The 14,756-nt window shown below is 55.1% G+C and overlaps 1 protein-coding gene across 16 annotated transcripts in view; it reads left to right on the top strand.

The window, feature by feature from the left end:
• The window catches only part of Mcf2l (MCF.2 cell line derived transforming sequence like), a 154,034-nt gene that overhangs the window by 132,142 nt on the left and 7,136 nt on the right, over window positions 1-14,756 (top strand). For 10 of the 16 annotated variants that reach the window (XM_028881276.2, XM_028881282.2, XM_028881280.2 and 7 more), the window contains 16 exons: window positions 306-497; window positions 1,159-1,318; window positions 2,282-2,355; window positions 2,597-2,673; window positions 4,560-4,626; window positions 5,848-5,963; window positions 6,829-6,898; window positions 9,677-9,769; window positions 9,870-9,962; window positions 10,828-10,953; window positions 11,825-12,046; window positions 12,293-12,385; window positions 13,474-13,552; window positions 13,691-13,757; window positions 14,258-14,379; window positions 14,661-14,753. In XM_028881276.2, coding sequence (XP_028737109.1) covers window positions 306-497; window positions 1,159-1,318; window positions 2,282-2,355; window positions 2,597-2,673; window positions 4,560-4,626; window positions 5,848-5,963; window positions 6,829-6,898; window positions 9,677-9,769; window positions 9,870-9,962; window positions 10,828-10,953; window positions 11,825-12,046; window positions 12,293-12,385; window positions 13,474-13,552; window positions 13,691-13,757; window positions 14,258-14,379; window positions 14,661-14,753 — 1,744 coding nt within the window. The remainder of the gene's footprint in view (window positions 1-305; window positions 498-1,158; window positions 1,319-2,281; window positions 2,356-2,596; window positions 2,674-4,559; window positions 4,627-5,847; window positions 5,964-6,828; window positions 6,899-9,676; window positions 9,770-9,869; window positions 9,963-10,827; window positions 10,954-11,824; window positions 12,047-12,292; window positions 12,386-13,473; window positions 13,553-13,690; window positions 13,758-14,257; window positions 14,380-14,660; window positions 14,754-14,756) is intronic. The other 6 variants (XM_037211591.1, XM_037211592.1, XM_037211596.1 and 3 more) reach the window with 1 other exon arrangement.

The following is a 14,756-nucleotide window of genomic DNA, read 5'->3' on the forward strand; positions in this document are numbered from 1 at the left end:
AGAGCACTGGTCCTGATACGCTCACTTGTTCCAGCAATGATTTCTTAGGAGGGACCGCAACTTAGGTTCCCTTTTAGCCCTGCTTTATTCTGACCCCCTCTCCTACGGTGAGTTCAGCCCCTCAAGCCTAGTCAGCTCCGCAGTGTCTCCTCCCCTCCAGGCACCCTGTGTCTTGGTGGCGGGGAGCCTCCTATCCTGAGAGCCCCTTAGTCAGAAGTGGGGGGCGCCCAGCTGCAGCAGCCAGCCTCACAGGGGGAAGGATGGTGCCGCAGGTCCTGACGCTGACAGCCCTCCTCTGTTTCCAGTCCATGAAGTGGTGTGACGAGGGGATCTTCCTGCTGGCCTCACAGCCTGTGGACAAGTGCCAGTCCCAGGATGGCGCGGAGGCCGCCCTCCAGGAAATCGAGAAGTTTTTGGAGACTGGTGCAGAAAATAAGATTCAGGAGCTCAATAAGATTTACAAAGAATATGAATGCATCCTCAACCAGGACCTTCTGGTAATGCCAACGGGGGTTTCCATCCGGGGCCTGAGGACTGGGGACCCACCTCATAGGATATTTCAAAGAATATGTTTCTGAGATACTGAGGATCGAACGCAGGGCCTCACACATGCTAGGCAAGCTCCCTTTCAGCGAGCTATATCCCCAACCCTCCAAGAACCCTTTGAGTAGGAGAGATGGGGGTGGCTAGGTAGACGTGCAGGGATGAGGAGCATCAAGTTCAGCCCGGCTTCCAATGCAGAAGTTATTCTAACCACGCCACCATCTCCCCCAGCATCACCCGAGATAGGTGTGGTTCGTGGTGTGGCACTCACTGGAACCCTGACCTTGCCATGGTGCCTCTGCTAGTAGACCAAAGATGGGCTGGCTGCTCCTCACCCCCAGCCAGCTGCCTGAACTCTCCTTCTGAGGCAGTGGGAAGAAACTGACCCCCTTTCCAGAGCCGTCCTCTCAGAGCTCTGGAGATGGCTGCCCATCCTGCCGTGGAATCTCACACAGCTTCTCACTGTCTGACCAGTGCGGTGCACTGTTCGCGGACACGCCTCACTCGCCGGAAGCAGGGGGGGCTGCACACGCAGACACACTCTCTGTGGATGACGGCGGTTTTTAGGGCCCGCCCCGACACTTGCAGGGTGTCTCAGGAGCTGTGTCGTTTCAGGAACACGTGCAAAAAGTCTTCCAGAAGCAAGAGAGCACTGAGGAGATGTTCCACCGCAGGCAGGCCAGCCTGAAGAAACTGGCAGCCAAGCAGACGCGGCCTGTACAGCCCGTGGCCCCCCGGCCGGAGGCGCTCACCAAGTCCCCCTCCCCGTCACCAGGTATTGCCTGGCACCTTCCTCCCAGGCAGCCATCCGAGGAAGCCGAATGTGCCAAGTCCTGTTGTCATGCTTCTGTCCTTTCTGTCCTTCCTGCCCTAGTCCGTGGTCAGCAGTCTGCAGGCCAGGGCTTATTCTCATCTGCCACCCATTTTAATTAATGAAGTTTTACCGGGACCCAGCCACACTCTGCCATGTCTCATGAACTGGGACTGCTTCTAGGCTTTGGCCACAGCAGAGCTGGGTCCTCTCAGCTGAGTCCCGATGGCCTTCAGAACTGGACACACTGACCCTTTAGGAAAGGTCCTCAGTCATTTCCTCTGAGCCAGTGTCTCTCGGTTCCATCCATTCTCTGTGCTGTTGCCAGAACCTTGCCACTGACCTCTTCACAAGCCCTCCGAGCCGTCACTGACTATGGAACCATGCCCCAGACCCCATGAGCGACCAGGCTGCCTTGGCCTGCTAACCTTCTCCTTTGCTTAGCAACTTCCTCTTCCCTACATCAGGAGGGCATTCTCCCTTCCGCTCTGGGACAAGAACCCAGAGGTGAATCGGCTCGGGTGCCTCTGTGTTGGCCAACAGCAGCCACAAATGTCCTGGGGAAACATTCCACCAGCAGCTGAGGAGGAGGAGGAGGAGGAGGAGGAGGAGGAGGAGGAGGAGGAGGAGGAGGGCTGCTTTCTGACCTGACCTGCAGAGAGATGCCCCTAGCTAGGAATTCCAAGGTTTCCAGGGTGCCAGCATGAGTTCCCTCCCACTGTTTCCCTTGTCAGCTCCAGCAGTTCCCATCCTAGGGGCCGTGGAGGCCCCAGTCAGCGGCTCCTTCGGGTAGCTCTCCATCCCTCGCCCGCCAGTCACCCCTTTCTTCTGTCTTTACTGCTGTAATCCTCTTCCCTTCCTTTTTCCCCCCCGCTGGGCACACGTCTCAGCAGAGCTAACGCCCATCTCGGCCTCTTTCCAAACTAGGCTCCTGGCGAAGCTCCGAGGGCTCCAGCTCTGAGGGCGGTGCACTCCGCAGAGGGCCCTACAGGAGAGCCAAGGTGAGGCTCACCACGCCACGTGGGCCCCTCTGTGTCTGGCTGCTGCTCACAGCCACAGCAAATTATCTCAGCATCCTCCACTTGCTGTTGTCCACGAGGTCTGTCTCTCTGGGTCTCCTGGCCTCCGGGGCGGCTACTGGCCCTCCTCAGACCCTCTTCCAGATGGGAAACGAGGCTGGGCAGTCAGCATCGGAGGCGGCACTTTTCATTCTCAAAACCCAGCATGCTGCTCTCTCCTCAGAGTGAAATGAGCGAGAGCCGGCAGGGCCGCACCAGCTCCACGGGGGATGAGGAAGAGAGCCTGGCCATCCTGCGCAGGTGAGTGACCACGAGTGTCCGGGTGTTAGAGACACAAAGATGCCAAGCAGCACTTTGACCCGGGCGTACAGGAAGGGAGGAAGCTGGCACCATGTATATGCCAACTGAAAACAAACATGTAGACTATGGGATGTACACACATACTCATTTGTCTGGGCTGGGCTGGGGATCATCTGAGCCCTCACGGGGGCCACCTGTCACCTCTCCTGTATGGCCTACCTTCTGCTATATGGGGACTCACTCCTACTCACAAAGGCTCCTGCAGAGTAGTAGGCAAAATGCTGTGACAGACTCAAGATGTGCGCTCGGAATGCCCCCCCTGAGACCTGCCTGTCCACTGCCCTCAGCTGTGTCCCTTCCCTCACGAAGTCTCTGAGCAGCATCCAGGCCAGACAATGTGAGCACAAGAGGCTGAAACTGCAAAGAAGGCAGAATTACTTGTGTGTGGGGGGGGTCAGCCAGGAGCTGGGGCCATGGCATCGGGGCGGAAGGAAACATCACCCCTACACTGTCCTTGTTCTTTGAATTTGCTCTAAACACAATGTGGCTAGAGTTTTCCAGTCCTGCCTGGCCCACGGTCAGGACAAATGTCTCTCACCCACCAGTCCTATAGCTGCTCAGACCCAACCAAGTAAACACACAGAGACTTACATTGCTTACAAACTGTATGGTCACAGCAGGCTTCTTGTTATCTGGTTCTTCTATCTTAAATTAACCCATGTCTATTAGTCTATAAGTTGCCACATGGCTCGTGGCTTACCGGTACTTTACATGCCGCTTGTCATGGCGGCGGCTGGCAGCATCTCCCTGCCTCAGCCTTCCACTTCCCAGAATTCTCCTCTCTGTTAGTCCCGCCTATACTTCCTGCCTGGCCACTGGTTTTATTTATTAACCAATCAGAGCAACACATTTGACATACAGACCATCCCACAGCGACACAGTAGGAATAAAGCTGTGGTTCCTGGGAGCACGTGTATACACACAGGCGACTTGTTCCGCATGTCCCCAACACACTCAGCAGTGTCCCACTGTGGAGATGCAGGACAGGGTGAATGGTGTAGCTAGAGCAGCAGCTGAGAGGAACACGAGGTCTGTCACTTCTGGCTTCTGATGGACGATGACAAGCAAGGGTAGACAGTAGAGAAGCTTCCAGGCAGAGCGACACACGGGGCCCTGAGGTGGAGGTGACCTCCCTGTGCCCGGGCAGTTTATGGCTGAGAAGCAGGCCCAGGCTCCCCTGCAGAGCCTAGTTACTTGGCTGTTGGCTGTTTTCTAGTCCATGCCCAGGTGTCCATCTAGTAGCCCATGGGCTGTGGCCTTGGGGATGGAATGGGCAGATTGGCTATAGGCCATGGGCAGGTGGTCCTCACCTCTGAAAGCTATGAATGGCTGGATGCTTTGTAAGCCAGCCCTCATCCCCTCCTGGGGCTCCACAAATGATGGGCACGTTGCATGGCTGCAGATGGTCACATGCAGCTGTCACGTGCAGGATAGGAGCAGGTAGTGCAGCTGAAGAGCCACAGCTATTCAGAGGCTCTGGGGTGGCGGGGTGAGGGGTCTTGTTGGTAAAGAGGTCTTGGAAAGACTCCAGTGGCTTATGACGGAAGCAGGAGGCGTCTCACTCACCCATGTGTGCGGAGGTGGCATTGGTTTTGTACAGATGGGCCCCAGAAGGCTAGAAGGTGGGTAGAGAGATCGATCCCAGAAGGCAGTGGAAACAGGAGGCCATTGTCAAGAGGCCAGGGAGCCAGGTTCTTCCACAGCTCCGGTACCGGGCAAGTCCTCAATGCCATGATTTCTTCCTTCACAGGTAAGTCTAGGGACTCAGTGATTCCGGATGACCCTCCCACGCTAATATCTGTGCTCTTCTATGTCCCCGTCCACAGACACGTGATGAATGAGCTCCTGGACACGGAGCGGGCCTACGTAGAGGAGCTGCTCTGTGTCTTAGAGGTGAGGCTGGACACGGGGCCAGGGGTTAGCTCGCCACCACACCATAGCTTCATTTTTTTTTAAATTTTTACTACAGTTAGGCCTGTTGACAAAGACTGATATTTCCAGCCACCCTGGAGACCGAGGCAGAAAGATCGTAGGTTCAAGGCCTACCTGGGCTACAGAGCGAGCTCAAGGCCAGCTTGAAGGCTCTATCTCAAAATAAAAAGTGAAAAGAGCACTTGCCTAGCGTGTGTGAGGTCCTTGGTTTCATTTCCACCACCATCAGTGTGGGCGCGCGCGCACGCACACAAACACACACACACACACACACACACACACACACACACACACACACACACATTGCTTCTTAGGAGTCTGGAGAGGTGGCTCAGTGAGTAAAGAACTTTCCATGCAAGCATGAAGACCTCAGTTCAAATCCCTAGGACCCATGGGAAGGCAGGCATGGCAGGATGCATATGTAACCCCTATGAGATAGGAGGTAATGGCATGAGAACCCATGGAAGTTCCTGGGCCAGCCAGCCTGGCATACACAACACCAAACAAGAGACTCTGACACACACACACACACACACGTGCACAAGATTTTTTTAATGCTGCTTAGAAATGAGGACTTATGCCCACAATGAAGTGCATGAAAATGTTTGCAGTTGGATTACTTATCTCAGGCCCAAATGTCCATCAGCAGGAATAGCGGCTGGAGCAGCCCAGGAGCAGATACTTCCGCCACAAGAGAGCTGCCCATGCACACAGAAAACACATGGCCCACACGACCTCAGACAATGATTGGGATCGTAGGAAACAGTGCACACAGTTCTGTGTATGGTGTAGAGGTGCACCCCGTAATCCTGGTACTCAGAAGCTAAGGCAGGAGGATCACTGTGAGTTCAGAGCCAGCCTGGGCTGCATAATGAGGTCTAGGCCAGCCTGGGCTAAAGAATGAAACAACTACCTTATCTCTGATCCACAAAAAAGAAAAAGAAAAAAAAAGGAAGAAGAAAGAGAAAGTTCCAGAACAAGGCAGGTAGGCAGATCTGGAGTAAGAGGATTTGAGGAGGGGACCCTGGGTCCTGAGTCTTCCCAAGTAGTGACCTGGAAGTTAATAGCTAGACACACTGGATACACACAAGAGCAGCATGGCCTCTGCCTTGCACCTGGATAAAAAGGTCAGAGAGGACGATGGGAGTCTCTCCTGGCTGACCGCCTCCCGCTCCCTTGCAGGGCTATGCTGCAGAGATGGACAACCCCTTGATGGCACACCTCATCTCAACAGGCCTGCAAAACAAGAAGAGCATTCTGTTCGGAAACATGGAGGAGATCTATCACTTCCATAACAGGTGGGCCCTCCATCTGGACATAGATGCACGCGGCGTCTGTGATCTCCTGCGTCTGACATGGCTGCCTGCAGGGAGCCGGGACCCACAGCCCCTGGGATGTACTTGGCTGGGAACAAGTCTCTCCAGAAAGTCACGGGCACATGTAGTAGGTGCCCATGATGCGTTCTCTGACCACCTTTGTGGCCCCTTGTCCTGCCGGCTCGTGCCTAAGGTGGCTGGGTGATAGGCAGGCTGCCTGCTGGGAGGACAGTGGTGCTGCTGGGAAGCAGTTTAGCCCTGATGTTTTCGTTAATGCTTGGGACCTCCAGAGGTGACATCCTTTAGCAGAATTTCAAGACTTATAAAGGAAACAGCCGTCCACCCCTCTCCTGCAGCTGCTCCTTTCCAAGGGTGTTTAGAACCTCCCCTTTAGGATCACTGAGGCTGGTCCTGGGCTTGGCCCCTGTGGCTTCAAACTGCAGTGGACCCCATGGAGCCTTTCTCTCCTGGGATCTCCTCGGAGGTCAGGTGCAAGTCAGTGTTTAGACAGGAAACGCGGTGGGGATTTCATGGGCCCCAGAAAACCCACAAGCTCATGGCCAGTGTGTAGGGCCTCGAGAGCCTTTGCATGTTCCATCCCTGACTCTGCCCTTCTCGCCTCTGCCCCCAGAAGGTTACCTCCAGCGTTAGTATTAACTACAAGGTCAGAAATAAAAGGAGACAGCCTGGGCTGTGGGCACTGAGGAGCCAGGGTTGGCAGGGTGCAGGCTCCCAGGCCAGGTGGGGAGTCGCTGGCACTCTGTGATGAGATTGTTCAGGGTCTCTGGAAGACAGTGTCATCTGAGTCCATGCTGTTCCCTGCCTCACTGACACCCTCTCCATGCAGAATATTCCTGCGGGACCTGGAGAGCTGCATAGACTGCCCAGAGCTGGTGGGGAGGTGCTTTCTGGAGAGGGTACGTATCTCTAACTGCACGCCTCACAGGCGGTGCGTATCTCTAACCTCTGAGGGGCCCTGAATGTACATCGTTAAGTGTGTGGGAGGCCCTTGGTACCTCCATATCACTGACCATGTGTAGCGCCTTGACTGGCTCATCAAAGATGCTCACACTGACGCCTTCAGCTCCCACCGCAATCCCACTACAGCTGAAACCAGAGAGCACAGTGTCGTGGGAAGAGGAGAAAAAAGGAATAGCATCTTGCTTTGAAGGCTAATAACTACTTCAGTAAAAGAGAAAAACCATAAAGCTCAACGTTTGGGGATGCAGAAATCACAGTTTCTGAGGCCTGGTGCCGCTGAACTTTCCTTGTGGGTTGGTTCATCTTTGTCCAAGCCTTGCTAGCTGAGAACACTGGAAAAAGCCCTGGGGCCTCTCTGTGTCCATTTTCTCCTCTTTGGAATTGCAGGTATTCCCTCGCTGGGATAGTGGAGATGAGTTTAAAAAGAGAGGTGTGTGGAATAAATTCTTTGAGCAGGAAGAGTGGAACCCATACATAACGTCTCAGACCCATGGGATGTTGTCACGTTGAGCACTGGGACCACTGGGATTCACATGGTACAGAAGGGAGGTCCCCTGGCGGGGAAAACAAAGCAACGTGATGAAATAAAGAACTAGAGAGGCCTGGGGTACAACTCGGGGGCAGGACACTTGTCCAGCACACCAGGTCCCGGGTTCCACCCCAGACTGACCTGGAGGGTAGGGGGCAGGAAGCAGATGCTGAAGGCCTCGTGAGTCACCACCAAGGACCAGGCATGGTGGTGTACACCTCCCTTTGACACCAGCAACTGAGGCGGTAGGGGCAAGTAGATCTCTGTGAGTTCAAGACCAGCAACGGCAACACAGTGAGACCTTGTCTCAAAGTAGAAGGGAAGAAGGAGCCATATTTGTCTTGACTCAGCCTAGCAATTCATGTGTCCCCGGAGTCCCCGAACCTTAGGTGGCCATCATTCTGCAGGTCAGAGGTCCCTAACTGGCAGCATCAGACCCCCCCCCATGCAATGTCTACAACCCTCTGCACCCCAGAGTATTCTGTTCTACAGTCATCCATACCCAAGAGCCGTATGAGTCCCCTTGAGATACCTAGGGGCAACTTTGTTTTACACTGAGCTCACGGTGCTTTTACAAAATAACCCGTAAAATGCTCCTCAAGTCTATAGCATAGTGGTTGGATCAATCTCTGAAGTCCCTCCTATAGATAGGAGTCTGTGTGGGTCCTTAATCACAGGTCTGGACAGCTCCTTCCTCTGGTGAGTAAGCTTATTTTGAGATAATGAAAGGGGATTAGGACTAACAGAGCCCTAGGAAGTGACCTTCTGGGGGACGTGTTACCCAGCTGTCAGTGAGGGTGGGGTAGCCTGGGGTCAGAGGGGCCAACACTGGCAGGGGTGAGGGTGGGGTAACCTGGGGTCAGAGGGGCCAACACTGGCAGGGGTGAGGTGCAGGATGCCCTCTGTCTTTGGAACTGTCAGAGCTCCATACTCACCAAGTGCCCCTAGCCTGCCGACCTTCAGTAGCTGTATCATCAGGGAGACTGAGGCACAAGACCCCTGCCAGCAGGCAGCTGAGGCTGCCCTGCCCACCATGTCCCTCATCCATGGATGCTTGCCCTCCGCTTCACTTGATCTAGCGCGGAGCTGATAGGGTCAGACAGACTGGGGACAGCATCAGATCAGAGGCCAGGAGGACTCGCGTGTCCGAGGCAGAGCAGGACATCCAGGGGTGGAGAATGTGGAGCTGGGCCCGGCCATCCTGCCAAAGCAAGCCAGGTTAGGTGGGCTCACAGCACCCTGAAGCTAACCCTTACCCTCGGGTCCTCTGTGCCCGTAAGTCATCGAGGTTATACTCCCAGACCCGTTTCATGTCCCAGAAACATGTGTGCCCCAAACCATATGCCCAACACTGTCTGCTTTCCAAAATATGTCTCAAACTGTATCCCAAACCATCTGTACCCCCAGACTGTCTTTATCCCAGAGCCCCCTCCATTCAGATCCAAGTATCCTCAGAACTTCTGTGATCTACAGCCATATGTACCCTATAGCTATTGAAGACCCAGAGCCCTCTGTACCCCCAAATCATCTGCAATCTCCAGAGCTCTCTATTCTAGCTGCAGCCTAGGACTTTCTACATCCCGTGAAGTGCCCAGGGGAAATTGAATTTCACATATTCATATTTATTTTTTAATGTGTTTAATGTGTATTTTTTAATATTTGTGCCTGTATGTATGTATCTATACCGTGTGTGTGCGTGTGTGCGTGCGTGTGTGTGTGTGTGTGTGTGTGTGTGTGGTGTCTGCAGGAGCCAGAAGAGAACACTGGATTCCCTGTAACTGGAGTCACAGGGCAGTTGTAACCTGCCATGTGGCTGCTGGGGACTAAACCTGTGTCCTCTGCAAGAGCAGCCAGTGCTCTTACCCACCAAGCAATCTCTTGAGTCCTGCTCAGGTGGATTTCTACCAAATAACCTGTATAATCTGTGAAACTGCCCGAGAACACCCTGGAATTCCATGTACATAAACGGACTGTAAACCTTGACAGAGGCCGCCCTCCACCTCTCTGGGCTGTGAATGATCAGCGGCGAGGGGGTTGGACTATGAGGCCCCGATGTGGGTGAATAGCAAGCCAGGCTGGGGGCGTCGGCCTGGGAGCGGCAACAGCTTCCGCTCTGGGAACGGAAAGGTGCTGGGTGTGCCTGGATAACAGCAGCCTATTCTCTCTTTGTCCCTCCTGGCTGTAGATGGAGGAGTTCCAGATCTATGAGAAGTACTGTCAGAACAAGCCGCGGTCCGAGAGCCTGTGGAGACAATGCTCCGACTGCCCCTTCTTCCAGGTCTGTCCTGAGCTCCTTCCCCACACTAGTACTTCTCCTCCCTTCCTCGGGGCTCGGACAGAGCCGTGGCCTTGTGTGACCGCGTGCCCGCTGGTTGCAGGAGTGCCAGAAGAAGCTGGACCACAAGCTGAGCCTCGACTCCTACCTGCTGAAACCTGTGCAGAGAATAACCAAGTACCAGCTGCTGCTCAAGGTGAGCCTCCAGGGCAGCTGCCCTGGGTCAGCCACACCTGCCTGCTGGCCAGGTGTCTGCGGGGGCCCAGGGCCCAGCCCAGCTCTTCTTCACCGAGCCACTGATCCTCCACCTTGCTGTGGCCCTGATTCGTCCAACCGTTTGTGCAGGCCTCCTGTGTGCTGGCCATTGTAGAGGGCCAGGGGCGTAGAGACGGCCAGCTATCCCAGGAGCCTGCGGCCTCTCCAGGGGGAGGATGAGAGCCCTGTCTGTCCTGTCCGTCCCTGGCACGGTGGGAGTGAGGGGTCTCTGTCTTGGAGTTTGCGCAGTGCAGCAGGGCAGGAAAGGGGTCGTAGCACTGTGCCTTTAGCAGGGCCGTGGCGACAGCGGGAGGCAAGTGGGATAAGTGTGCACATAAGTGTGATAAGTGTGATAAGCGGCCAGTCCGGCAGCTCCTGTGCTGCAGAACCCAGCTGCCCATCTGTCATCCTGGTGTCGAGGAGGATTTGTGTGGTTTTTTTTGTTTTTAGATTTATTTATTTATTTATTATGTATACAGTGTTCTGCCTGCATGTATGCCTGCAGGCCAGAAGAGGGCGCCAGATCTCATTACAGATGGTTGTGAGCCACCATGTGGTTGCTGGGAGTTGACCTCAGGACCTCTGGAAGAGCAGCCGGTGCTCTTAACCACTGAGCTATCTCTCCAGCCCAGACTTGTGTTTTTTAAGTGGGTTCTTGTGGTTGGTGTGCTGGTGTCTGTCCGGGCGCCACACCAGGATTCCAGGGACCCCACTTGGAGTCTGAATCTGTGCAGCCGTCAGCTGCTCCTGGGGGTGGAGAGGGAAGATCTTGGTGTGTAACTGCACCGTCTTGTGCTCCCCCTCAGGAAATGTTGAAATACAGCAAGAACTGTGAGGGGGCCGAGGACCTGCAAGAGGCGCTGAGCTCCATCCTGGGCATCCTCAAGGCGGTGAACGACTCCATGCACCTCATCGCCATCACTGGCTATGATGTAAGGCCCCACAGTGGCACCGTGGTGCCAAGGATACCATGTCCTTTGTCCTGTCTTGGTCCTTGTCTCAGGAGCAAATGGATAGGAGCGATCCTATCAACACTTCCAAGCTCTCTGAGTCCGGAAGTGGACACACGTGGCCCAGGGCCTAGGGCAGCCCCAGGTTCTGAGTCCGGAGCTTGTCCATATGTGGAGCAGGCCACGACTGTTCCCCCAGGAGCGTGAGGCCTCTCCAACAGGGGTACACCCCCAAAACTCTTCCCTTCTGTCTACTTCCTGGACAGCAGGTGGGCCCCTGTGTTTTCTGTGATACGGTGTGTGGTCCAGGGGCTAATGTCAAGTGGCTGCCTGGAGTAGATTTCTCTGTGTAGGCCCCACCTCGAGTCAGCATAGAAGGGCTTTGTTTCTCTGAATGTCCATTTAGCATTCATTTTCAGGTTTTTTTAAATGACTATACTTTATTTCTAACAGTTTTATATTTACTAAAATTGAGTGTGAAGCTCATATCCCCTAAACACCCACCCCACCCCCAGCCTCCTCCATCATAAACTCGTGTGTTGGTGGTGACAACCTATTCCACGGACAGGCCTGTGGGGATATGTCATTGCCTGAGGTCCACTGTGCCTTAGGGTTCTGGTGCTGTCCCCTCTCCACCATAGCAGTGTCCCACGGCTCCTCCAGGCCATGCCTCCTCTCTCACCCCACCCCTGCAGCCAACTGATCTTTCGTCACCTCCCGAGATGTGTCCCTTCCAGAATGTCCTGCCAGGAGAACCCTACCGTGTGTAGTAGTCTTTCCAGTGTGCACCGGAACCCCAGCCCACCCACGTTTCACCCGCTTTGCGTGCCCCGACATGTGTCCTGTGTTCCAGGGAAACCTCAGTGACCTGGGGAAGCTGCTGATGCAAGGTTCCTTCAGTGTGTGGACAGACCACAAGAAGGGCCACACCAAGGTGAAGGAGCTGGCCAGGTTCAAGCCCATGCAGCGGCACCTGTTTCTGCACGAGAAGGCTGTCCTCTTCTGCAAGAAGAGGGAGGAAAACGGGGAGGGGTATGAGAAGGCTCCTTCCTACAGCTACAAGCAGTCCTTGAATGTGAGTGACTCGGCCAGCAACCGGAGGGGAGGAAATAAGTCACCACTTTGTGTGTAACAAGCTTCAATCTAACACAAAGGGTTACCAGACACCCAGCTGCTACCCATGGAAGGGGGCGTTGGGGCTCCCACCATCCTTAGCCCTTAACCCCCACCTCCAAATGCCCCATCAGTTTCCATCATCGCTGAATAGGATGCATGGCTCCGCCGGGCACGCTGATGCGTGTCTCTGTTTCTGTACCTCCAGATGACAGCGGTTGGCATCACAGAGAACGTGAAGGGTGACGCCAAGAAGTTCGAGATCTGGTACAATGCAAGAGAGGAGGTTTACATCATCCAGGTAGAGCCACTCACTTGCCCTGCAATCCAGGAGCCCAGGGAGCCCTTGGGCCTCTTCAGGGTGGCCAGGGAGAGACTTCCAGTGAGAACCAGGTCAACAGTCTTCACGAGGTTCATCCCCCAGAGGCAGGGGCTGTCATACTATGATACTTCCCTGGGTCGGGTCACAGAATGTGCTGGGCCCAGCATGGAATTGGGGGCAAGTGCACATCAGGTGATAGACAGGTACTACCAGAAATGGCTGTGGCTCCCACGCCTCTTGATAGCCCCAGAGAGCTTTGTCCACACAGTCCGGCTCTCTGGTGGAGTGTATGGCATACCTCTCCTTATTGGCCAGTGGGAGAGAGGCAGGAGCTACAAAATAGACTCTTGGGATAACATCCTCTCCATGAGACCCTGGCAAGAACCTAAGTACTCCATGAAGGTCCTAGCCCAACCTGGCTGGGCCTTTCACTTGCCCTCGGAGTCACAGAAGACTTGACAGCTGGCCAGCACACAGTGGCCATGGTAGTGTCACAGCCCCAGTGTGCCTTCGAGTTTTATACCCAGCCCAGAAGACCTCACAGAGCTGAATCAAGGCTGGGGCCCCTCAGCTGTCCTAGCAGTGATACCCAGGCTGAACATCAGACCATTTTACTAATGCAGGATAGCAGTCATGGCCTCAGGTGATGCTCTTGGGCTGGTCACACTCATCTGGTGTGAGCGTGAGACTCGCTGTTGTGCCTATCACCTAAAACAAGGTCAAATAGAGGGCACTCCCAGGATACCTGTTCTGCAGGCCGAGCCACGTGTGCAGTTAGCCCAGCACACCAGCAGCAGCAGCAGAGCTGGCCTTCCTGCTAGTCACTGGCCCTCTCTGCCGTGCCCCTGGGCACCTGCATAAACATAAACATAAACCCCTCGGCCTTTTGCAGCCAGTCCTGAGCTGCAGGGTTATGAGACCCACAGAGGGACATTCCCACCACCACCAGCTTCTTCTGACCCTCACACCCAGGGGTCTGTGGATTCCTAGGAGTCCCCTTGGGGGTGTCTATGGGAACCCGCGGCATGTTCTTCTGGTCACCAACTCCCATCTCTCTTTGGGGACAGGCACCGACTCCTGAGATAAAAGCGGCGTGGGTGAATGAGATTCGGAAGGTTCTGACCAGCCAGCTCCAGGCCTGCCGTGGTGAGGCTCCCTCTGCCTTTTGTCTGTTTTCTCGCGTGCCAGCCATGGTCAGCTGCCCGAGAGCCTTTAGCCTGTGAGCGCAGCGGTGCTCAGTTCCCGCTGACAAACGATGTGCCGCGGTCCTTTGTCCTCCCACAGAGGCCAGCCAACACAGAGCCCTGGAGCAGTCTCACAGCCTTCCTTTGCCCGCGCCATCCAGCACCAGGTGAGCATGTCAGTGTATGCGTCAGAAGCCTAGGAAGCAGGTGGGGCACGCTGTAGTCCTAGCACACGGGACAGCGGGGCGAAGGGATCTACTAAAGCAACACAGGGAAAACTGTCTCCAAAGACACGAGGGAACAGCAGGGCTCCTGCACACGCACAGCGTTCACTGTGTCACTGAGATGAATTTGCACAAGGCTCTCCAGCGTCATCTAGGGGTTCTGGGTCGGTGACTTATGCCTGAACGTCAGGCCCAAGGGTTTGGTCTCCCACCCTGCTTCCCTCAGCACGTCCCCTGCCTCACAACGTCCTGTTTGTGGATCACTGCTCACGGTAGTCAGCGTGCCGAGGGTACAGCCTGGTGACGGTTGGTCACCAACTTTGAGTGAGGGAGGTGCCTGGAAGACAGTCTAGGAGCCACGATGTCTCAGTGCCCACGGTCCCCAGACAGCCCTGAGAAATTAACCAACATACTGTTCCTCTATCGGTCCCTGGTGCCCTCAGCCCCACAAAAGGAGGGAACTCAAGAAATGTCAAGAAGCTTGAAGACAGGAAGACAGACCCACTGAGCCTGGAAGGATATGTGAGCTCGTCGTCATTGCCAAAGCCCCCCGAGAAGGGCAAAGGTGAGTGTCAACTGCAGTGTGGCCCATTTAGGCGCTGCTCATGGAATGTCCACCATCTGGCATGGGAGAGCTCAGGATCGCTCCAGCACCCTGACCTCGCAGTAGAAGACCCCCCTCATTCTTGGTCAGTGTGTGCCTCCATCTGGTGCACCCTAAAATGTGCAGCTTCTCTCTGCCCACCAACCCCCCCCCCCAGCATAGGGCCATGGCCAGGGCCCTCTGCACCCTGTCAACCTCCCTCCCAGATGCTGTCTCTGCATTCTGTCTCTCCTCCCTCCTAGACGATGCGGTCCCTAGTTCTACCTCTGAAAGCTCTGCGCTTTCCAGAAAGCGCTTCACGCTGCAGGGCTTGGCTAACCTCAAAGGTCAGAAAGGTA

This window comes from Peromyscus leucopus, chromosome 17 (assembly GCF_004664715.2).
Source record: "Peromyscus leucopus breed LL Stock chromosome 17, UCI_PerLeu_2.1, whole genome shotgun sequence".
Taxonomy (NCBI): Eukaryota; Metazoa; Chordata; class Mammalia; order Rodentia; family Cricetidae; genus Peromyscus; species Peromyscus leucopus.